General features: G+C 40.2%; 1 protein-coding gene across 13 annotated transcripts in view; it reads left to right on the top strand.

Moving 5' to 3' along the window:
• The window catches only part of MAGI2 (membrane associated guanylate kinase, WW and PDZ domain containing 2), a 1452748-nt gene that overhangs the window by 1281522 nt on the left and 146470 nt on the right, over nt 1–24756 (top strand). For all 13 annotated transcript variants that reach the window (XM_044947150.2, XM_025292002.3, XM_025292003.3 and 10 more), the window contains one exon: nt 23089–23274. In XM_044947150.2, coding sequence (XP_044803085.2) covers nt 23089–23274 — 186 coding nt within the window. The remainder of the gene's footprint in view (nt 1–23088; nt 23275–24756) is intronic.

The following is a 24756-nucleotide window of genomic DNA, read 5'->3' on the forward strand; positions in this document are numbered from 1 at the left end:
CGGGGCTGTGTCATGTTTCTCTTAGTTTCTTATCTGAGCATAAGATCTTGAACACATTTGTACTTTATTTTTAAGGCTCCTGAGACGCTTTCCTTAACGGACAGGAGCTGTTATTTATGCCTTTGATAGGTGTACCATCACATTTAGGCGAGGGAGTGGCGTGGCTATAATCATACTGCCTGCTCCTGAAACCTGGCTCGTCACTTACTAGCTATGTGACCTTAAAGAAATTTCACAAGCTTTTTGGACTTTATAGTTTCCTTGAATGAAAAGAGAAAGTAATTCTAATGCCTGTATCATCAGGTTGCTATGAGGGTTGAGTAAATTAGTACAAATAAATGCTTAGAAAAACTCTGGCTCTGAGTAAGCACTAAGTATGCCCTTGTTGCTGCCTTGACCACCTCGCCTGCTAGGAATCATCACTGCAATCAGCTCACTCTTCTCGGAGTGCCGAGTTCACGCTGCCTGTCAGTTCAGTCTGCCATTTGTCAATGCTCCCCACTCTCCCAAAGCAGCTAAATCTGAGCCACAGATGAGCATCTCTGAGGGCCAGCACACCCTCTTCCATGCTGACCTTCTGGGTGCAGAGTCTTCCCGATGCCCCAGGCCAGTAGTAGGGGCGGTAAGAGCAGCAGTATCGACGGCCACAGCAGACCAGCAGGCCTTGCTGAGGCTTCAGGCAGGAAGTCTCCCCAGACTTCACTGACCAATAGACTAGAAAAGGCGTGGCAGATGTCAGAATTCAGACTCAAGGCTGTAGCTTTTAGAATATCCTGCAAACCTGACGTCTCTATTGACTGTATCAGAGAAGAGCAGAGATCTGGAGACCCTGTGTAAGCTTCCCTGTCCTCCAGACAAAGAAAGCATTCCCTTCCCCAGCTTTTTCAGCCCAGGTGGCAACTTTGTCAGGGAGGCCAGATGTTTAACCAATAGGGAACTTTGAAAACCAGCAAGCTTCCTGAACACTTTTGTCCCATTATCCAAAATATTGCTTTTTGTTTTTCAGACCTTAAAATTGAACTCAAGGGAAAACAAAGTGGTTTGCAAACCAGAACCTAGGGTAACAGTGAACTGTAATAGGCATTTGCACTTAAAAGTGTTTGAAAGGATTAAAAAAAAATTTATATAGAAAGCTATTCATGGCCATGTTACTGATAAACATTGAAAGTTGGAAGTAATGTTAGAAGTTTCTCCAGAACTGAAAACGTTGGTATATTTGGAAAGTTCAAGGGATTTGCTGCCCATGACTGACTCTCCTGTCGTGCTTGCTGAGGTTTTGTACCCAGGATAAAGACGGCTCAGGTAGGCTTCTGACTCAGAGTGGATCAGATGCCTGCTCTATAAAAATGCCCCAGTGGCCACGTGCAGTGGGGTTGACAGGTCAGTCTTTGGGCCTCCCTAGTGAAAGGTCTGAGTCTGACATCCTGGTTTACAGCTATAACCTGTCAGCATAGATGCTTCCTGCTCTGACCTCAAAACCTGTTTTCCCACCAGCGGTTCCCAAGAAAGGCTTTGACACAACTGATGAAATAAAGTGATGCTTAGTGTCCTGCTCTTATAAAACCTGTGAAGAAGGTTATGTTGAAATGTATGGAGTCAATGTGCCTGGCCAGCTCGGACATCGGTGGTGGAGGCCGGCAGCCTGTTGAGGGGATTCATAAACTTAGGTGCAAACAAACTGAAGGTCAGGCATGCTCAGGACAGCAACCGTAACCCAACCAGACAGCAGCAGGAGAGGAGCAAGCACTTCAGCCTTTCTTTCCCTTATTCACATCGTCCCAATGTCATCAACTGGTTCCCGTGTCTTTACTGGAAATGCCTCACTGGTCAACACGGTGCTGGCTCTTCATCTTTCAGCTCTGGGTGAGAGTTGAAAATCTTTTTTCCCGCACATGAACTTTCTCTGGCACAGGTGGGGAGCACAGACTAGGTCATTGTTGACTTTCCCTAATGCCCACTGCAATCTGATTTTCTAGGGAAAAGTTAGTTAGTTTTACCTTTGGTAGAATGCCCTGATGACTCGCAAAGTTCTTAATGATATCCATAGGCCCTGGTGTTGAAAAGTTATTCTAGAGATTCAGAAGCTTATCCAGTGGCTCTTTTGTGACATTTTAAGTGTAATTTACCAAAAAGGATGAAATAAAACTGAACAATCGGTAAAGAAATTTTTTTTCCACCTAAACTCATCCCACCAACCATGCATCCGCTGAATAGTCATTTGAGTTTAGGAGAGGTACAAATTAAAACCTAAAACCAAGACTTCTATAGTTTTGCCCTAACACAGAGAGATTCAAAATAAATGAAAAGTGCATTGGACAACAAGTCTGAGCCTCTCTCCAGCTCATCCACTGAGTATTGTCTCCCTTGAGTGAGTCGTTTGGTTTTCCTGTGCTCATTCCTTGTGTATGTGATCAGGAAAAATGGTCTTAATAACCTCTTTCAGCTCTAAATTATATTATGCCACGAATCATCATGGAAATAAGGTATTTGGTTAGGTTTGTCTGTGTGTGAAAAGCCTTGAATAAGTTTGAGGCCTGGCTTATATTTTTCATTGCCTTAAGTTATCACTTTAAACTTCTGTTTCTTTCATTTTTGTTATGTTTTTAGGGTGCTCCTCACACTTTCATTTCTTTTGTTCATCTTATCCTTTGTCAGGAAATGATCTGAAACATACCTTAAACATTAAGCTCTTAAACATACCTAACTAGCTTCCCCTTTAAGGCATTTTAAGGCAAGATTTCCCTCCTTCTTTCACTTACAAAATTATAGCATTTGTATAAAGCACTGAGGTAAAATGAATGAGGCTGATGGAGGCAAAGACGGCCGCGCCACGGGGCTCTGCCCCTCACCTCAGCCGGCCATCCTCCGGAAGCAGCGGCTCTCGGCATACCTGGAACCTTCAGTGGAACACTCGTTTTAATGTCCCATAGTCACAGAGGTCTGCCCTAAAGTGAAACCTCTGAGGGGCTTCCCAGGTGGCATTGTGGTAAAGAATCCTCCTGCCAATACAGGAGACGTAAGAGACGCCGTTTCAGTCCCTGGGTCAGAAAGATCCCCTGGAGGAGGCCAGGCAACCCACTCTAGTAGTCTTGCCTGGAGAATCCCATGAACAGAGGAGTCTGGTGGGCTACAGTCCATAAGGTCGCAAAGAGTCGGACACGACTCTAAAGCGACTTAGCACGGACACACAAACCTCAGCAATCAGTAAGCGGCCCATCTTTCATTTTATTGCTTTGGGTTATAGCAGTGGGTTTTCTTCCAAACTCTATACTGAGGGTTGCTCAGTGATCGCCTTAAAAATAGAGGCAATTGGTGCCACTCGTGCTACTGCTGGGACCCAGGCCTTTTCTAAGTCAACAATACCCCAGAAGTCCTTGCCAGAAGGTTTCTGAAGTTATACCCATGCAGTGGAATTAGAAAGTGAATCCTGTTGGTTTCTCTGTCATTGGTTTGCAAAGGCAAGTTCCCTTTCAGAGTTCTTAGCCAATTTTATAAACTAAAATATTCCCTTAATCCTTGAATGAATCTCTACTTTGAATTCCTTTAATGACATAGTGGCTTTTGCTTTGAGTTTTATGCTGAAAGTAGTTCACTCAGGAGGTGTGATGGTGTCACCCACACTGTTAAGGTGGTGCTTTTGTAACAGAAGAAATATGGTGGAGCAGAGGACTATATATAAACACTAGTTTTCCCTCAAATATCTGCTTCTAAATATAACTCATGAAACCATATGATAAGCAAATGTCTTCATAATCTTCTAGAAAATCTACATGTTAATACATAAAAAATATAATAAGGTGTTCAGTCTGCACTGAGGTACATATGTTTTAAGGCAAACCAACCTTTTCACATTTATATGTGTGACTTGATTTCTGCTTTAGGAAGTAGCCAGGGGCTAGGGTCTGAGTGGAGTGCAGTTTTTAATCAAGCAAAGTTCATCCAGAACAGTGGCACTTTCTGTGTATAATCCAATCTTCCCACAATGAGTCCTTGATCATAATACCCCTGATAAAAAAATATCTACAGAGTAAATCTCAAACACATCTCTCTTACATGCAAGACCCTAAGTAATGTAAATGCAGCCACTTTTTACCAGTAGCTCCTCACAGTTCCGCTCCATCAAAGCTGGTTTAGTTACCCCTGAAAGACAACTTTTGCTTTCCTGCCCCATAGTCCATGTTTTGGCTGCTGCCACTTGAAATACCTTCTTCACTATGTTTAATTTTCACAGCAACCCTATGAGGTAGAGAAGTGAAAGTTGCTCAGTCATGTCCGATTCTTTGCAACTCCATGGGCTATACAGTCCATGGAATTCTCCAGGCCAGAATACTGGAGTGGGTAGCCTTTCCCTTCTCCAGGGGATCTTCCCAACCCAGGGATCGGACCCAGGTCTCTCGCATTGCAGGCAGATTCTTTACCAGCTGAGCCACAAGGGAAGCCTGTGAGGTAGAGACTACTGCCCAAACAGTAAGCATCTCTTACAAGCAACTCAAAAATCTCTTCTTAATTTCTGAATGAGAGTCTGCCTGAAGCCTCACCCTTCTTTCTCAGTGTTTTCTGCAGTTCTTATATGAAATTCTTCTTCATTTTGTTTTTTTGTTGTTTTTTTGTCTTCAAACCTCTTGATTGTTGACTGCTCTGTGATTTCCTTTCTCTTATCATGTCTTATTACTCTCACTGTCATTTTATTTTTCATATGTTTTGCTAACCCTAAATGGAAGTTCCTTAAGGGCAAGAAATTATGACATTTCTTTAAATCCCTCACAGTTCCTGGTAGTATGCTCTTTAAGGATTTGTCACATAATTTATGTTGGTGGGATAGGGTTGGATTGGACTCTCATACAGTGACCTAGCCCTGCCCTCATCAAAGTGTGAATGTTCTCTGCTCCAACTCTCTGTATACCTAACTAGCTGTTCTGTCCCTTAAAGGCAGCACAACATCTCTCTGAGAATGAGCATAGAACTCAGGAAAGGAAATGTTTGCAAGCTGGTCCTTGTGCAGCCTGAGAAATTATTCCATAAGAGAGTGGGACTATAACAAAGTCCCAGATCCTATACAGATTTCCCATCAGTTGTGCTTAGCCTAAGTAAATGATTCCACAGCAGCTAAGGGCCTAGTGAGAGAGCCCTCTAAGAAATCAGGCCCTGGTGAACCAGGGAAGTGCCCCAGGAAGACCTAATCATGAGTATCTGGGTCCCCAAACCCTTGTGCTCTGAAGGGCCAGGCTGCAGGCCTCAGTGTGCTCCCTGATCCCCCTCGTCCTGGCACTGACTGTTCCTGGAATGGCCATCCATCTGTATGAACACCATCTCAGTGGTAATGATACCATCCTAAGCAGGAAGGTTTGGATGGCAGCCCAAAATCCTTAGAAAAAAGTTTGACTTCAAATTATTCACTTCACAGTCCTCGTTAACAAAGTAACCCCTATCTGTTCCAAGTGAACGACCTCTGAATCACATTAGTCTTCATAGGATCATACCCAACTAAAACCAGAGGACTAGAACCTATTGATTAAATTCAACTTTTTTTTCAGTCCTGCACATGACTAGTTTTGTTCCCAAATTAAAACTCGGCTGCCTAAGTCTTAACAGTAAACAGACTGGCAAACAACAAAAACTAGAAAAGATTTTGCATCAAACTCTAAGTCCTCTGATATCCAAACATCCACACATGTATTGACTAAAATGCAAAAACAAATGTAAGCATTTTATTTTCTTAGCACTAACAAATTTCAAGATCATTAAACTGTAAAATAATAATAATAAACCAGAGAGACACAGCATCATTCTTATTTATTTTCAAGAAGGGGAACAATGCAACCTATCAAAAAAAAAAAAATCTGTGAATGCTCACATTGCATTTTTTTTTTAATTCTTGACCATTTTTCTTATCTGAATGGAGCTCATAAATCATAATTTTTCCCCACTAGGAATTATTTTTCAGGAGGGTTTTATCATCACATTCAAAGACTCTCCAGGCAGCAGCAGAAGGTGGATGTCTTCTTAGCTATTGTTTCCTCTGGGCTTATGTCCTGCAGGGCCTTATTCTTCGCTGGAAGGTACAGGGAGATCACAGCTGTGAAAAGAGCCCAGACTAGGTGTACAGGAGCTGCCTCTACCAGCAGAAGATGCCCATGAGGTTCAGATAAATTCTGAGCATACAGTTCACTTTTGCAAAAGGCATATTTTCTTTATAATCCATTCAGGGCCTCATGTTGGATTAAATTCTCTGTGATTTTGTTTTTCTTCTTTTTTCCCAACAATCAACCACATAAAAAAAAAAGCTGATTCCACAAAGACAACTATTTTAAAGGCATGTTGTTAAGTGAACACAGTGCTGTTATTTAATCCCCATTTTCTAGCTATGTTGAAAGAGTGTCATTAGGGAATATTTTCCCATTTGGGCTGGGATAAATAGCATTTCTCTTTCTGCCCCTGCTTTCACCAAGGACTCAGAGAGTGCCTATACCCAAATCCTCCCTGCCATACCAAATCCTGGTAAGAGTTCTCTTTGTTTGTTCACTTGACCACCAATAATTTTGACATTTATGCTAGATTTTTTTCCCAAACAAACCATTGGCAGTCTTTGGTTAGAATTATTCCTAAAGATTAATCAGTCAGCCTCCTCTGGGTTGATGATCACTAGGCATTCCAAATGTGTACACTGTGCCAAAGAAAATTAACTAAACAGTGGGGCCTGCTATGGCATATTCATTTCCCAGTCTGATGTCTTCCAGATCCTCTTTCTCTAAGCCAGGCAACAGTTTGATCCACAAACATGCCCAGATGTTGGGCACCTGATGAACCCATCTGCTTTCTCAAGGCTGAGGTGCCCAAAATCTTCTGTTCGGAGACTGTTCACAATATAGATATGTTTTTATGGGCTCATCATAGAGGAGGGTCTCCCAGTAAACAAGAGCACATAGTTTAAAGGGTGTTCTGACAGAGAACAGTTGAAACAACATGAGGTAGAAGAATATTTCCACTTAGAAGTCTTCATTCAAATGTGTTTTAGACTTGCTAGATGAACAGCAAGATGAAACATAGCTTAAATTCCTGTAGACATTTGATAAAATTCAAATACAGTGAAACCTTTATTGTATTGTTTGCCAAGTGTCTTAGCCTGTGCAAGCTTCTATAATAGAATGCCACACACTGGTAGCTTGTAAACACCAGTTTATAGAAATGTATTCCTCGCAGTTCTGGAGGCTGGGAAGTCCACGATCCTGGCACTGACAGATTCAGAGACTGGTGAGAGCTGGATTCATAGACAGTGTCTTCTCACTCACTGCCCTTCACATGGTGAAAGGGATAAGGGAGCTCTGGGTGGTTCCTTTCATAAGGGCACTAATCCCATTCATGAGGGCTCCAATCTCATGACCTAATCACCTCCCACGGCCCCATCTCCAAATAATTGTCACTTTGGGGATTAGGTTTCAACATATGAATTTGGAGAGGACACAAACATCCAGTTGCTAGTATAAAGTTAGTCACTGATAGTGATGCTTCCTGGGGCTTAGTGGTTAAGAGAAGGCTAACAGGTATACTTTCAGCTCCAATCAGTGTATATACTCACAAGCTTTAAAGCAGGCCTCCTAGTACCTAAGTTCATATCCCAGCTGAGTTGATACACAACTGCACCTTCCATACTTGAGAGACTAATGCAAGCTATTACCCAAACATGTTTTCCAAATAAAATACCTTGAATACATCAGGACCTCCCTGCTGCCACTGCCAAGGCTTAGAAGAGGCTCTAGATTAGCACTTTGCAGTAGAACTTTCTGCAGTGATGCCAGTGTTCTGTCCTGCACTAAACAATACTGTAACCACTAGCCATGCTCATGTGGTTATGGAGCGCTGGAAATGAGGCTACTGTGGCTGAGGAATTAGATTTTTAATTGTCTTTCAATTAATCGAAATGGCCATTTGTGGTGAGCAGCTACCATGTTGGGCTGCATAGCTCTGAGCATTGCAGTAGCCTTTATATGTCCTCCCTGCCTCCAGCCTTCTTCCCACCCTCCTACCCTTAATCCAACCTTCATACCTCCGTTCTGGTACTCCTTCTCAAACAACAAGTCTGATTATATCATGTCTCTTCCTACATCATTAGTGACTTCTCATTTGGTCTTCAGATAAATTCCAAACCCTTGGCCACAACCACTAAGGCCTGCCATGATCTATCCCCTCTCACCTTCTTCCTGAGGCTCAACTGTTTATGCTGGTGGCAACCCTGTACCCACACTGCAGACTCACAGATCTGTGCCTTTGCGCGTCACATCACCTGGGACGGTGATGCTCTCCCCACCCTTGCCCACCTGGAAGAGTCCTGTTCACCTTTCAAATGCACACTAGGCAGCATTTTCTCCTCCTCTACTGTCCTCTTCCCACCTCCTTTCTCCTGCTCATTCGACAGTACTTCTTTTAACTACTCTCTGTTTATTTCCACCCAAAGCCCTTTCTTTATCACTCCCTGATTTTTTTACTTCTCTCTCATTTTTAAGATTTAATTATAGATAGTAAATTGTGCCCTTTTCAGTCTATAGTCTGTGAATTTTGACAAATTCTGTGTCTGTTTTTGTAACTTCAACCAGTTCCTTAACCAAGGAAGTCAAGCCCTCCACCCACTCCCAGCCCAGGCAGCCACGGATTTGTTTTCTGTTCTGTAATTTTGCCTTTTCCCGTGTAAATGCAATTACTCAGTATGTAGCCACTTAGCAGAATGCATTTTAGACACATTCAGATTGTTTCATGTGTCAATATCAGATTCTTTTAAATTGCTGAATAGTATTCCTTTGTGTAAATGTACCACAGCCTGCTTATCCATTCCCAGTTTAAAGATATTATGGTTGTTTCTTGTTTTGGATGATTATGAATGAAGCAACCACGTACCTTTTCATATAGGTTTTGTGTGAAAATAGGTTTTCGTTTTACTTGGGTAAATATCCAGGGGTGGAGTTGCTGGTTCATGTGGTACCACTTTCCAGCATGACTGTTCTATTTTGTACTTCAAGGGATGAGCCACATCCTTGCCAGTACTTGCTGTTTCTAGGCTTCATTGATTTTTTTTTTTTTTTTTTTTTAGCTTTTCCAATAGGTACGTGTAGTGCTTTCAAGTAACATTTCTTCTCTAAAACTAAAGATATCGAGGATCTTTTCATGCACACTTTTGCCATCCTTATACTTTCTTTTTCACTTTCGGTCTCTTCCCTATAGACTGTAATTCGTATTTCACTTTGAACAAGGGAACACATTTTGAGGTTCTTCAGCCTTTGTTTTTTTGCTTCTCAATCATTTCTCATGGTAGAGTAATAAAAATCATCCTATGATGATGATCTCAAGTGAAGTTATTATGAAGATGTATGTCTGCTTAGTAAAAATGAAAATACATATAATTGCTATACTTTAAAGTACAAGGGATTAGGTAAAATACATATAAGCTGAAATTCAAATGAAGTTAAAATGTGTAATAGTTGGGTAAAAAAGATAAGGATAAGAAAGAAAAATTATATGCAGTAATGGTCTCACATTTCAAATAAGAAAACTGACATGATTTATTTGGCCATTCAGAGGTCACACTGAAAGTTGTTTTCAAATTAATATATGACCAAGATCTTCTAGCTCTTGAACCCTCTGCTTGAGGGTCTATTCATGTTTTATCCAGTCATGTGAAATTGCATTATTTCAAGTTAAAACATGATATACCTTGTTAGTGAAACTTTGGCTTCTCTGAGAAACTAAGCAGCCAATAAATATTCATGTAATCTTCTGGATAACATATTGAAAAGGACAGCTGGCTCAGGAGGGATCATTTGCCTGGGTTAGTATCTGTTTCCGTTTACATTAAGAAAATATTGCAAGAAGTTATTATCTACCTGAGGGCTTAGGGGAATACAATGAAAAGCTGATATTGCACCTGATTGCTTTTGACATTTACCTATTGTAACAGGGAAACTGTGTGAAGATAGCCAAGTGACTTTTTACAAAACACAATTTCAGAAGCTATAAAGGGAAAACGGAGATGGCAGAGATAGAATGCACTGCATCTGTAAAAATGAGAAACATGACTTGTCAGCAACACCTGCTTGTAACTATCAACTATTTCTATTGGGCCTGCTGAGAAATTACTGAAAGCCAAGTACATTGATGGGTGTGAATTCTCAAAGGCAGTCGAGACATACAGAGGAAAGAAAGTGTGGTTTCATTGAACATTTTTAACACAATACCTGGGGTTGATGAAATGTAGTTTTATGACATGTTCTGAACTCTTGAAAAGAAATCAGTTATATTTTATATTTTATCTGTCAGGGCTACAGGAAACAGCAAGACTTTTAAAGTTTAGGTCCATAAAATATTGATATTCTTTTCCCAAATAGATTACAAATCTTTAACTGGTACACCAACATATTGATTGCAAAAAATAAAATTTACAGAAGATATTTTCAATTTCTAATTAATGATGTCATTAATGTTTATCTTTTCCCTTTCTTAGGCACCAATAAAATGGTGGTAAATAAAGAAGAAAGGGATGGCTATGAATGGGGAAGGTACTTTAAAGACAAAAATACAGCAACTCATTTTGTAAGACAAAGGAAACCAAAAAGAGAAATGAATAGCACTGATCTGCCTATTTTCTTTTAGAAACTCAGACCAGCTCAGAACTTTGAAAACTTTGGGAAGAATGGAAAACAACCATGGCCACCAGACATGAAATTTGTATTTTTAAAACAGAAAAGCAAGCAAATTAATGAAAGAATAAAAGAAAAAATGGAACAATAACTTACATACACAGAGAATATTACCAGCATAAAATAAGTACAGAATGCTATTTTTAAAAAAAAAAGAATGATATGATTAAAGAAAGAATTCTTAGGAGTTGGAAATATCTTGACTAAAGTTAAAAATTCAACAGAAGGGTTGAAAGTTAGAGTAAAGGAAATCTCACAGGCAGTAGGACAAAGAGAAACAGTATGAAAGAGATGATAAAATTAACAGATCAATCAGGAGGTCAATATCTAACTAGTAAGAGTTTCACAAAGAGAGAGCAGAGAAACAGAATGGAAGTTATCAAAGATATATTATAATAAAAGTTCCCTAAAGCAACACTAAAAGAAATGTCTCCATACTGAAATGAACCAAAATGCATGACTGCAAAACTTTAGAACACAAAATGTACAAGGACAATCATAAACATTTCTGAAAGGAAACAGACAAATAAGTAGGTTATATACAAGGGAAAAAAATCCTAAGGAGTTCAGACATTTTAGTAGCAACACTGGATGTTAGAAGACAATAGAGCAATGCCAGCAAATTTCTAAGGAAAAGGGAATTTTTCAGCCTCAAACTTCATACAACCTAGAATTCAAAGCCAGAATTCTATTTCAAATGAGAAAGTAAAACTGAAGAAGTTTTCAAACATTAAATCCTGAACCATTACTTTCTCCCATGTATAGTTTCTATAGGAAGATACTATAGGATGTGCTTTAGCAAAAGGAAAGAGTGCATCAAAAAAAGACTCGGGATTTACTGACTGTGTATCAGTAAATTCCTTTTGGAGAACAAAAGGAATTCATTCACCTGGGGTTTGTTTTTGTTTTTGTTTTGTTTTTGACAAAATAAATTCAAACTTTAATTTTTTTTAATTTTTATTGAAATATAAATGTGTTCGTTTCTGCTATATATCAAGATGAATCAGTTATACATATGTCCCCTATTTTTTAGACTTCCTTCCCATTTAGGTCACCACAGAGAACTGAGTGGTTACCTGTGCTGTACAGGAGGTTCTCATCAGTCCTCTCTTTTATACATAGTAGTGTATATGTATCAATCCCAATCTCCCGATTCATCCCACCACCCCTCTCCACCTTGGTATCTGTAAGTTTGTTCTCTACACCTGTTGTCTCTATTTCTGCTTTGCAAGTAAGTTCATCTGTACCATTTTTTTAGATCCCACATGTCAGCAATATTATTTCTCTTTCTGACGTACTTATTCTGTATGAGAGTCGGACACGACTGAAGTGACTTAGCATAGCATAGGTCTATCCACATCTCTGTAAGTGACACAACTGTGTTTCTTTTATGGCTGAGTAATATTCCATTGTATATATGTAATATATCTTGTTTATCCATTTCTCTCTTGAGAGACAGTTTGGTTGCTTCCATATCCTAGCTATTGTAAATACTGCTGCAGTGAACTTTGGGGTACATGATTCTTTATAAATTATGGTTTTCGTCAGGTATGTACCCAGGAGTGAGATATCTGGGTCATATAGTAGCTCTATTTTTAGTTTTTACTCCATAATGGGAAAATCTTGTGTCACTGATTTAACTCAGTGATGGAAATATGTATCCTTTTCAGAATTTTTGGAGGGAAATTCAAAAAATGTTGAGTACAGTTGATATTTGACTTAGAAGGACACATTTTCTATATCAATTTCAGACCAAAACAGGTAATAAAAAGAATGTCCCAGCTGCCTGGAAATTAACAAGGGAAAAAAAGGACTTCTTGGGATATACAGTAAAGTGAAATGCATTTTTACAGTAATATCTTGAAATGGAAGTGTTTCCCTATCTTCTCCCTCTCCAGCTCCACATTCCCACATGCATGCCTTTCTGGCCACCTGCAGACTTGAGGGGCATGACTATTCTAAAGTTTCTCTAGCTCCCTCCACTCTCATTTCTAGGTGTTTTGTCAGATGATGAGGGATATAAATAGTATGCAAAGAATACAGAAACTCCTTCACATGTGGTGTGTTATCACTTAGTCGTGTCCAGCTCTTTTCAACCCCATGGACTGTAGCCTACCAGGCTCCTCTGCCCATGAGAACCCAGGTCTCCTGCATTGAAGGCAGATTGTTTACTGTCTGAGCCACCAGGGAAGCCCTAAAATGTCATGGTAACAGTAAAAATCTATTTAAAGAAAGAGAAAGAAGGATATATGCTTAGTAGATGCTCATTAATGAGTGACTTATATGAATATTTAATGAAATAAGAGAATTAAGGTAATTTTTAGGCCTCTTGAACCAACACGTAATGAATCAAAGATCTTTAAGAATATAAGTAGCAGCAATTATTTGGACTGTCTCTCCTAATAATGTGCATGGGAATGAGAAATGCAGCTACCACTGGAGAAAGAAATTGTTTTTGCTCCTTCCTCCACCATCCTTAGTGATAATTTTTCTTGATAACATACCATATTTTCATTTACACCTTTCATTGCAAACACTGAAGTGATACCTAGTGGTATGAAGACAAAATATACTATGAATATAGTCACGTTGTTTTTGTTATTGTTCAGTAGCCAAATCGTGTCCAACTCTTCGCAACCACATGGACTGCAGCACTGCAGGCTTCCCTGTCCCGCACCAACTCCTGGAGTTTGCCCAAGTTCATGTCTGTTTAATCGGTGATGCCATCCAGCCAACTCATCTGTTGCCTTCTCCTTCTGTCTTCTCTCTCTCCCAGCATCAGGGTCTTTTCCAGTGAGTCACCTCTTCGCATCAGGTAGCCAAAGTATTGGAGCTTCAGCATCACTTCTTCTCATGAGTATTCAGGGTTGATTCCTTTAAGATTGACTAGTTTGATCTCGTTGCTTTCCAAGGGACTCTCAAGAGTCTTCTGCAGCACCACAATTCAAAAGCATCAATTCTTCAATGCTCTGCCTTCTTTTCTGTCCAACTCTCACATCTGTACATGACTACTGGAAAGACCGTAGCCTTGACTATATGAATCTTTGTCAGCAAAGTGATATCTTTGCTTTTCAACACACAGTCTAGGTTTGTCATAGCTTTCCTGCCAAGAAACAATTGTCTTCTAATTTCATGGCTGCAGTAACCATCTGCAGTGATTTGAGAACCCAAGAAAAGGAAATCTGTTACTGCTTCCTCCTTTTCCACTTCTATTTGCCATGAGTAATGGGACTGGATGCCATTGTCTTAGTTTTTTTAATACTGAGTTTTAAGCCAGCTTTTTCACTCTCCTCCTTCACCCTCATCAAAAGGCTCTTTAGTTCCTCTTTGCTTTCTGCCATTAAAGTGGTATCATCCACATATCTGAGGTTGTTGATGTTTCTCCTGGCAATCTTGAGTCCAGCTCGTTACTCATCCAGCCTGGCATTTATCATGATGTGCTCTGTGTATATGTTAAATAAACAGGGTGACAATAAACAGCCTTGTTGTACTCCTTTCTCAATCCTGAACAATTCAGTTGTTCCATTCAGGGTTCTAACTGTTGCTTCTCAGATAAGATGGTCTGGTATCCCCCTTCCGCATCTCTTTAAGAGTTTTCCACATTTTGTTATGATCCACACAGTCAAAGGCTTTAGTCAATGGAACAGAGGTAGATGTTTTTCTGGAATTCCCTTGCTTTCTCTATGATCCGATGAATGTTGGCAATTTGATCTCTGGTTCCTCTGCCTTTTCTACACCCAGCTTGAACATCTGGAAGTTCTTGGTTCACAAAATGCTGAAGCCTAGCTCAGAGGATTTTGTGTATAACCTTACTAGCATGAGATGAAGATAAGTGCAATCGTCCAGTGCTTTGAACATTGTTTAGTACTACGCTTCATGGGAATTAGGATGAGGATTGACCTTTTCCAGTCTGTGGCCACTGCTGGATTTTCCAAATTTGCTGAGATATTGAGTGCAACACTTTAATAACAACATCTTTTAGGATTTTAAATAACTGCTGGAATTCCATCACCTTCACTAGTATTTTATTGGCAATAGAGCTTTCTAAGGCTCAGTTGACTTCACACTCCAAAATGTCTGGCTCTGAGTGAGAGACTGCACCATCGTGGTTATCAAGGTCATTAAGAAGATCTTTTTTGTACAGTTCTTCTGTGTGTTTTTTCCATCTCTTCTTGATCTCGTCAGCTTCTATTAGGTCTTTACTGTTTCTGTCTTTTACTGTGCCCATTTTTGAATGAAATGTTCCTTTGATAACTCCAGTTTTCTTGAAGAGATCTTCAAGAAGTCTAGAGATTTCTTGAAGAGATCTCTAGTCTTACCCTTCCTGTTGTTTTCCTCTATTTCTTTGTTCATTGAAGAAGGCATCTTTGCTATTGTCTGAAACTGTGGATTTTGTTTGGTATACCTTTGCCTTTCTCCCTTGCTTTTTGCTTTTCTTCTTTCCTTGGCTATTTGTAAAGCCTCCTCAGACAACCATTTTGCCTTCTTGCATTTCTTTTCCTTGGGGATGGTTTTGTCTGCTGCCTTCTGAACAATATTACGGACCTCTGCCCATAGTTCTTCAGGTACTCTGTTAACTAGATCTAATCCATTGAATCTATTTGTCACCTCCATTGTATATTCATAGCGGATTTGATCAATTACATAATTTGCAGCACCCATGTTCATTTTCAGTGGAAAATGAAAACATGTCCTTATTTAGAAATTATTAAGAAGATGAGGATGTTGAAAGTACACCACTGAACCAAACACTAGACCGTTTTGAGTGTAGAAATCGTGCATAGGTCACACATTCATGAAACTGGGCCTGTGCCTACAAGTTCACCAAATCTTTCCAACCAAGATGAGGTTGCTAACTCAACTTCGTGTTCCAGGATGGAATGGTCAAGTAATAGCTAATTACATTTCCTAATGCAATGAGTTTTCTTTTGATTACCAGTTCACTGTCAGGAAAATAATAGCATAAATGTAAGGTATGGTTGATGAGTGTCTACTCCTCTTCAACCGTGTGGTTAACTTTTTAGGTGGTCTTTCTGCCCCTTGAAACAAGAGTTCAGCGGGCTTCCCAAAATGCCAGTGGTGGGGCCCTCTTTCCATTCTCTCATCTGACTATCTTGCTTGTTACCAACTGCAGGGTAACTAAACTGTTCAACCACAAGAGAATGACTCATGGGAGCTGGAGAGGGGAAAGTGCACTTTTGGAATCTGCAGTCCTTAAAACACCAGCTGCTCGGTTTTGGATTGCAAGTTATTTGGCTATGAAATTCAGAGAAGACGTTTTCATTTTTGGAAATCTGAATTTTACAGACTTCTAGAGGAAAACAAGTCATGCAGTCTGTTTTTTTCTTAATTTTACCACAATTAAAAAAAAATACCAAACACATGTTTTCCCCATATCTTCACCCCCTGACAACCTAGAAAATCTCTTTCGAAGGACGTTGTGTCACACTGCAGGAAGGGAGAGAATCTAGCTGAATGGGCTTGTCACCATAGAACATTCTCATTCGGGACTTCTAGGAAGGAGAGAGGTGGAAAATGAGTAAGATTAGCACTAGGCTTAGGTTTCCGAAGCACCCCCTCCCCAAAAATCAGAATCCATTATCATATATTAGAAATATCCTGTGCCAATTACTCTTCTGTTGTTCTGTATATCTGGAGAAGCTGGGCAAAGGCATCATACTTGGGCTCTCGGGGAAGCATGGAGTCATAATGATGGTTGGAGGGACCCCATCCACAAAGCATCCTCTCTGTGCATCTCCCTTCATGGATATGATGGCACCCCCTTTACTATCATGAGTTTTTCACTAAGGGAGCTGCCACTTAGCCTAGGGGCCATGTGTTCTCTCTTCCCTAGAGTGGCTTCCTTTTCCTTATCACTCTGTAAGTCCACACCTGGACTCAATAATCCATCCCACCTTTCTACTCTTGTATGTTACTTGCACCACAGATTTTCCACTTGTGTTTTGTTTTAAATATTTGATATGATTATCCCTGGTCTATGCAACTGGGCTGGGAGATTCTTGAGGGCAAATGCCATGCATTTATTTTATTATTGTCTTCCCCACTGTACATAGCATTTTGCCGGTTACTCAGAAGACACTGTGCAGGAATATGTTATTGATAGAATTACTGATTTTCCTACCCTGACCCACAATTTTAAAACTAGGCAATACATAATTTTCACAGGTGATTTTAAGAAAACCGACTGGAATCATCTAGTTAAAAAAAAATTCTTTTCATGTCAGGTCATAGATTCTAAACCCAGACTAACTTCTGTCGCCTCTTTAAGCTAATGATATGTTGCTTAACCTTCACAAATTAGTGGAATTGTGAGCTAATGAGAATTGATACTGTTGATTGCCTTTGAAGTATTTATTTTTGTCACTTTCATTTCAGACACTTCTCCCTTGTAAGTTTGACATGAATGATGCAGAATTCACTTTCCCCGTCTAATACTTTCCTCAATATACAACTCTACCTCGTGGGGTCTGTTAACAAGGAAATAATTAAATGTAAACATGAGTCACAGGCTCTTCCTTTTCTGGAATGAGATACATATGAAACAACAAGGAAATATTGGGGGAACAGGTGGGAGGAAGATCCACTTCTCCCTTCAGTAGGATGATACAGCTAAAAATTCCATGACTAATCCATCACCAAAAGATTCCGAAAATATACACCACCAGAGCGAGAAAAGTCCTCCCACCTTCTGATGGGAACTGACCCAAGGGAGAACACAAGAGCTCATTGGTTGTCCAGTGACTGAAGGTGTCTGGATAGACCATAGTAAGTCCCAGAAGAGAAGAAACCCACAGCCAGAAGGGAGGATCGTGGCTTCCTGTAGTGGTTATGGCTAGACACCGAAGAATCCAGACCTTTAGAGCTAACTTAGAGACCATCTGGTCCAACTGATTATGTCTGAATAGTCTTACTAAAACAAGTTTGCAGTGTTGAGCATTGCCAAAAGAGTCAATTCATCTACAGGAAAATATGAAACATATTGCAGTGTAAGTGCACAGTAGTGTTTTACCCAAAAACGAATAAAAAAGAAAAAGATGGGTTTCATTTTTCCATAATTTATGTGATTTGCAATTAAAGGAAAATTTCCAACTAGTAATATGTTGTCTCCTTCCAATGTCAGTATGCCCAAAGCCTCATGACATATTGCAGCTTTTCCCAAATATCTGTGTATCTTAAGAACACTCTGTCAAGAGGCCTGATCCAAAGACTTGATTTATGTTGCTGCCTGACAGATGATGTCTGCAAGGCATGCCATCTAAATGGACTGCACTCCAGCAGTTACCTTAATCATCAATTCTCAGAGAATTAATGACTACCATTCATCCCAATAATAGAAATCAAGGTCAGGGCCTCTTCCATGCTCTGTAATCTCATTAACTATGCACAGAAAGTACTTAGGTCACAAGCTCTGTAGACCTCATAACTGAGTGAGTGGAGCTGCATCTTGTTTCCAGAGGGAACCTCCTCTGAGCATACCCCTTGTTGTACAGGAGCAGTTGATGTCCTTATGTATGGAGGGGAAATGCCGGTAAAGGGAAGTGAGGCTGTCTGCCCCTGCCAAGAGTTTCAGATACTGTTTTTATGACAGTAAATGCCAATAGCAAACTATTTGAATAAAGCCATTCCAGGCACTTCCGTGATGGGGCATCCATTTCTGCATTGTATACTCATTCAGATATTATGTAAGCCACTCCATCATTCCAGGACATTGTCGTAGAATTTAGTTTTCATTCTTTTATCTTGGTTTTTAGTTTTTATGCTACCTGCCCTAATAAAGTGAAAATGAGCTTAAAAGAATTATCACCATACACATATTTAGAATGAAACTTTCATCTTAAAATCTCAAGCATGGTTTCCTAAGCTAAGTTTCACTAGGCAGTCCTTCACTTCTCATAATTCAAATTGCTTTCAGCCCCTTGTGGCTCAGCTAATAAAGAGTCCACCCACAAGGCAGGAGACCTGGATTCGATCCCTGGGTTGGGAAGATCCCCTGGAGAAGGGAAAGGCTACCCACTCCAGTATTCTGGCCTGGAGAATTCCATGGACTGTATAGTCCATGGGGTTGCAAAAGTCGGACATGACTGAGCGACTTTCACTTTCACTTTGTCACATATTTTAAAAAGGGAGTAACCCAAAGTTTCCAAGTTGTAGGCTTTGACATTTTTTATTGTTGTTTTCTCAACAGTTGAATAATTAAATTTTATTGAATTGAATTGAATTGAATTGAAATATTAAATTTTTACAGCTGTTTCACATTGAAGCTGTAAGGAGTTAAAATAAGTGCCTAATACAGTGCCTGGAAATTAATAAATAGTAGCATAGTGTGCCTGTGTGTGTGTATGTGAAATCTTGTTTTGAAACATTTGGAGTTTTATGCCCAGTAAATTCTAAATGATGCACAGTAATGGTGGGGAGCAGAGGCATGAATAATTCAAAACAGCAAATCATCTAAATATCATTTGTATGTGTTTTGAAATGTATTTTTTAATTTCATTTCAAATGTGACTGTTTCTAATACCCAGAGAAATTGCCTCAAAGGAATGACACTGCAGTGTGAAGTCCTTGCTAAATGGGATCTGAGGAGCTGTCCAATTTTCCTGTTTTCTCCTCTCCCTGGTTCCCTCTTCTCCCCTTCCTTTCTCCTCCTTCCTTGCCTTTCAAAAGAGCTGCCGCAAAGAAACCGCTTCAAGCAAACCTCCTGCCTTTCACCCTCCTCTGGATCAGGGCCAGTGGTGAAACATTTACGACTCTCTCCTTAGGGCAGCCTGCCCTCGCCAAATGAAAGCACCAGGTGCTCAGGGGGCACTCAAGTGGCGGGAGGAGTTGGTGAAAGTGAGAGAGGCATTGTTGGGCTGTGTTAAGGACCCAGGCTGTGGCATCTGACAGTCTGGAATTCTAAACCCTGGTTAGCCTCTGTGACCTTGGGCAGACCGCAGACTGTTTAATGCTGTTTCCTACGCTGTAAACATGCAATGATAACATTGTCAGGTAGCTCATAATTTATTGAAGATGAAGTTATATTTATTTTAACGTAGTTGTAAGTGTGTGTATGTGTGTGTGAGCAGTTCAGTGCAGATAATGCATCATATACAGAAGAGGTCTGTATTATATTCATTTTCCTTTGGATAATTAACTCTTACTTGTAAGTTAGTGTTTTCCTATAGAGATTGTTGCAACACCTTTTTTGTGAAACCTCGGAAAAGGGAACAGGACTCTTGACCTCAGCTGGTGTCTCTATTTTCCATGAAACATACCTCTCTTTCCCAAATGAAGCTGTTTTCCCCTGATACTGCTCTGTAATAAGCAGTATTCCTTCTGTTTCAGCTGTGTTACAGGTTTGCCCCATGCAGACAGAATTTCAGCTGGTGCCAATACCCAAGCACATACATATCAATAGTGATGTCACTTTAAAATAACAGTAATAGAAAGAATGAATGAAGAGTTAATACTTACAGAGCAATTCTTAATGCCAAGGACTATTTTAGTCTTTTTATGTATGATAACTCATTTAATTCTCAGAACCATCCTGTGAGTTCAACTATATTATTATCCTAATTTTACTTTTGAAATACAGAAAGTCAGAGAGGTCAGATAGTTGTTTAAAGGTCAGGACAGGTAACAATATTACATAGTATGACCAGGGAGATCTTATCATTTATTGACTGATCCAGGATACTCTTGACCATGAAAGGATGCAAAATCAGGAATGAAAGTTCACTCTATTTATGATTAAAGGCCAGACACCTGGCAATACCCGTATCATGCTACACAATTAGTAAATGAATGAGTTTTTATTACATTTCTGCTTGAGCACTATATTGTCCTAAGATTCTCAGATGATCATCAGTATGCTGTAAGTAAGTTGTTCTTAATTAAAGCCATCCATGCTTATGGTAAATAAAAATGTGTTTGAGCTTCCAACATGATGAGTTTCACTTCAGAGACACAGGCTCGGCCAGTATTTTCATACGCTACCTATAACCTTTCACAACAGAAATATGATCAAGGTACTGGTCCATTAACTCTGATTGTCCTTCCTTACCATGGTCATTAGTTGATGTTCTGCCTTTCGCTGTATCTCAGACACAAGATTGAGAGTTTAAGGAACAGATATCCCTGGGGCATAATGAATGGTGAAGTGTGTCTTTGCCTCTTTATGCAGATGAAATCAGTCCCTGACTTCCACGGGGAGTGCAACAAGTCCTTGACAGGCAGTTTCCCCGCTGGGCTCCTGTCTTGAAGGGGAAAAGGAAAAGAAACAGGTTTCTATATGGTCAGCACCTTGAGGGCATGCATAAGGACATCATGCACTACTGATATCTGACCCCAAAAATAGTTAACCTCTAGGAACTCAGACATTGACATTGAACACAAGTCAACCTGCTAGAAAATCTATATCCCCACAAACCTGGCTCTCCCCATGCATATAAATAAATGATAACAAAATGAATTGTCATTGTTGTAAAGAGACATATACCATATTCCATTAATTGTAATACAAATTTTTCATATTTTAACATTTCAAAAATTAGAGAACATGCTATGTCAAATGGAGTTACTGTTTCAATGGTAGAGGTTTTTTTTTTTTTTTCTATTTTTCTTTCTTGTGGTTCATAAAAGACAGGTGTATCTTACTGGAATTTTAAATTTGATGAACTATATTATATACCAGATATTAACAAGATCTTAGCACCACTTGCACTGAATCAGAAAGAATAAGTTAATAGTTGAAAGCTGCATCAGCCTTTAACCTTAATAGTTGGGTAGGAAGTTGGTCATAACTTCTTCATCAGCTGGATAATTCCCATATAAGTATTTCTTCCCTTTCCTGTGTTCTCCTCTTAGTAAAATAGAAGAGGGTAGATATAAGTTCTCTGCATAGAAGTTAAATAAGCAGGGTGACAGTATACAGCCTTGACGTACTCCTTTTCCTATTTGGAACCAGTCTATTCCATGTCCAGTTCTAACTGTTGCTTCCTGACCTGCATACAGGTTTCTCAAGAGGCAGGTCAGGTGGTCTGGTATTCCCATCTCTTTCAGAATTTTCCACAGTTGATTGTGATCCACACAGTCAAAGGCTTTGACATAGTCAATAAAGCAGAAATAGATGTTTTTCTGGAACTCTCTTGCTTTTTCCATGATGCAGTGGATGTTGGCAATTTGATCTCTGGTTCCTCTGCATTTTCAAAACCAGCTTGAACATCTGGAAGTTCACGGTTTACATATTGCTGAAGCCTGGCTTGGAGAATTTTGAGCATTACTTTACTAGCATGTGAGATGAGTACAATTGTGCAGTAATTTGAGTGTTCTTTGGCATTGCCTTTCTTTGGGATTGGAATGAAGACTGACCTTTTCCAGTCCTATGGCCACTGCTGAGTTTTCCAAATTCAAGGAGATCCAACCAGTCCATCCTAAAGATCAGTCCTGGGTGTTCATTGGAAGGACTGATACTGAAGCTGAAACTCCAGTACTTTGGCCACCTGATGTGAAGAGTTGACTCATTGGAAAAGACTGATGCTGGGAGGGATTGGGGGCAGGAGGAGAAGGGGATGACAGAGGATGAGATGGCTGGAAGGCATCACCGACTCGATGGACATGAGTTTGAGTGAACTCCAGGAGTTGGTGATGGACAGGGAGGCCTGGCGTGCTGTGATTCATGGGGTTGCAAGGAGTCAGACACGAATGAGCAACTGAACTGAACTGAGATATATGTTCCCAGGTTTATTATGTTTTTCTAAACTGTATTTTTGTCTCTAGAGTATGAGCTCTTTGGGTACTGTATTCTACATCCTTGGTTCTAAATTTTTTGTATGTATTGGAACTTCTTGAGGAGCTTCTTAAAAATCCATTATTCTCCCCTTCTTCCTAAACATTCTGATTCACAAGGTCTAGGATGAGACTCAAAGAGCTGTATTTTTAATCCTAGGGTGATTATAATTTGCCTCAAAGTTTGAGAATCTCTGGTGCATGTGTTTGGAATTGGCCCGTCACTGAATTTAGCCTTGACTGTAGAAACTCTGCTGCTGTTAAGTCACTTCAGTCGTGTCTGACTCTGTGCGACCCCATAGACGGAAGCCCACCAAGGCTCCCCTGTCCCTGGGATTCTCCAGGCAAGAACACTGGAGTGGGTTGCCATTTCCTTCTCCAATGCTTGAAAGTGAAAAGTGAAAGGGAAGTCGCTCAGTCGTGTCTGACTCTTAGCGACCCCATGGTCTCAGCTATATGCACAGGGCTGCATTTGATAGAAAAGACAGTAGTCTCGAGAGACTGACAAAAGGCAGAATTCTGATGTCACGTTGTTTCCTATGCGGCAGGCACTCAAAGGTAGAACTTGTACTGGTAATGGCCCTGATACCTCTTTCTGTTTGGGATGTTTTTGTAGCTGTGCCACATAAAATTGGACGCATCATTGATGGGAGTCCCGCAGATCGCTGTGCAAAGCTAAAAGTGGGAGACCGGATCTTAGCGGTGAACGGCCAGTCTATCATCAACATGCCTCATGCAGACATCGTGAAGCTCATCAAGGATGCGGGTCTTAGTGTCACCCTTCGCATCATTCCTCAGGAGGGTGAGTGCCTGAGCCGGGGTCCTGGAGCTCACCTGGCTGTGGTCAGGGATATCAGAAAGTCCAAAGTTGCTCTCCAATATTGAAAAAGTAACACTCTGAGGCAACCCATATCCTATTTACTCATTACTTGATTCCAAGATAAGCTATATGGTGTTACAGATAACTAGTGTGAATCCCAAGGCACCGGGTTATTCACTCATTCGCTCTGGTCCCTGGAGTACTGTTTTTATGGTTATATTAAGCCAGAACCCATTCAACAGAGATGATAGAGTTACAAATCTGCAGAAAAAAAAAAAAATTCATATTAACACTTAAGCTCTGGAGGATTCTTCAAAGTCAGATTGATTTTGAAAAGCTTGAGGAAGTTTTGTGGTATAAAAAGAGCTCATTTAGAAAATGTTGCATCTGATAAGAATTTTAAATTCCCACCTAGCCTTTTGAATTTCTCTGTACAAGGACTCCCCCCTGAGGCTTGAGGAGTCATAAGCATCACAACCTACAGCCTGCCGTAAAGAGCAACGAAATTCTGAGCATCAATTCACCATCAATTCACAATTTCAAGACACAGTGGGTTCATGACTAGTTTGAGGCTGCTGACTCAGTACTGATACTTGAGGATTCAGTCTTCGGAGCTCACTGGTGATTGGACCACAGTGTCCCACATGGAGAGGGATGCGCTCAGTCACCTTGGACCCCCCTGGTTTCCTCCATCTCCTGATTTCATCTGGGACTATCTAACAAGCAGGCATCAAGTAGCCACCTGACTTTAAATATGAAACAGCTGTCCTCAGCAGAGATGGTCTTGTCCCACCAGGGGGCATTTGGAGATGCCTGGAGACCTTATTGGTTGTCATGTCTGGGGTGGGGACGCTCCTGCTCTCCAGTGGGGAAAGGACAAGAATGCTCCTCCGTACTCATCCTACAGAGCACACGACAGCCCACCACAGCCTGGAATCATCTGGCTCCAAGTGTCCACGGTGCCAAGGCTGATACAGGTGGAAAACAAATTTTTAAATGTAGGGTGGGAGCAAAGAAAAAGGAAAGTGGTTTATAAAGGAACACTAATATTATCACTTTTCTGTCACCCAGGGAAAAAAATAACCATTTTAACCTGTTATATGCAGACAACATTATGTATAAAATATTCAGTAGAAGTTAACTTCAAACAAAATTGGTTGCAAAAACCTGATTTGGTTTTCCCTTTTCCTGTATGAAATATGTCTCTCCTGCTCTTAGTTCAACATAGAGAGATACTTTCAGATAAAAATTTGATGCTATAACAAGAAAGACCAAGAAGCCATTTTAACAAAGAACAACTTATTAACTTTCCTGTGTCGAATGTTCTTTCTGGAGAACCATGGAGTACAGAGAGGGTTATTAGGAAATAAGACTAACAAGGAACTGAAAAAAGGATTGTGAAAAGCGTTTTGTTTTCTTGTGGTTAATTCCTTATCCAAACTTTAGGATACTGGTAGGACTTCT

Source organism: Bubalus bubalis, chromosome 8 (assembly GCF_019923935.1).
Source record: "Bubalus bubalis isolate 160015118507 breed Murrah chromosome 8, NDDB_SH_1, whole genome shotgun sequence".
In the NCBI taxonomy this organism is placed as follows: domain Eukaryota; kingdom Metazoa; phylum Chordata; class Mammalia; order Artiodactyla; family Bovidae; genus Bubalus; species Bubalus bubalis.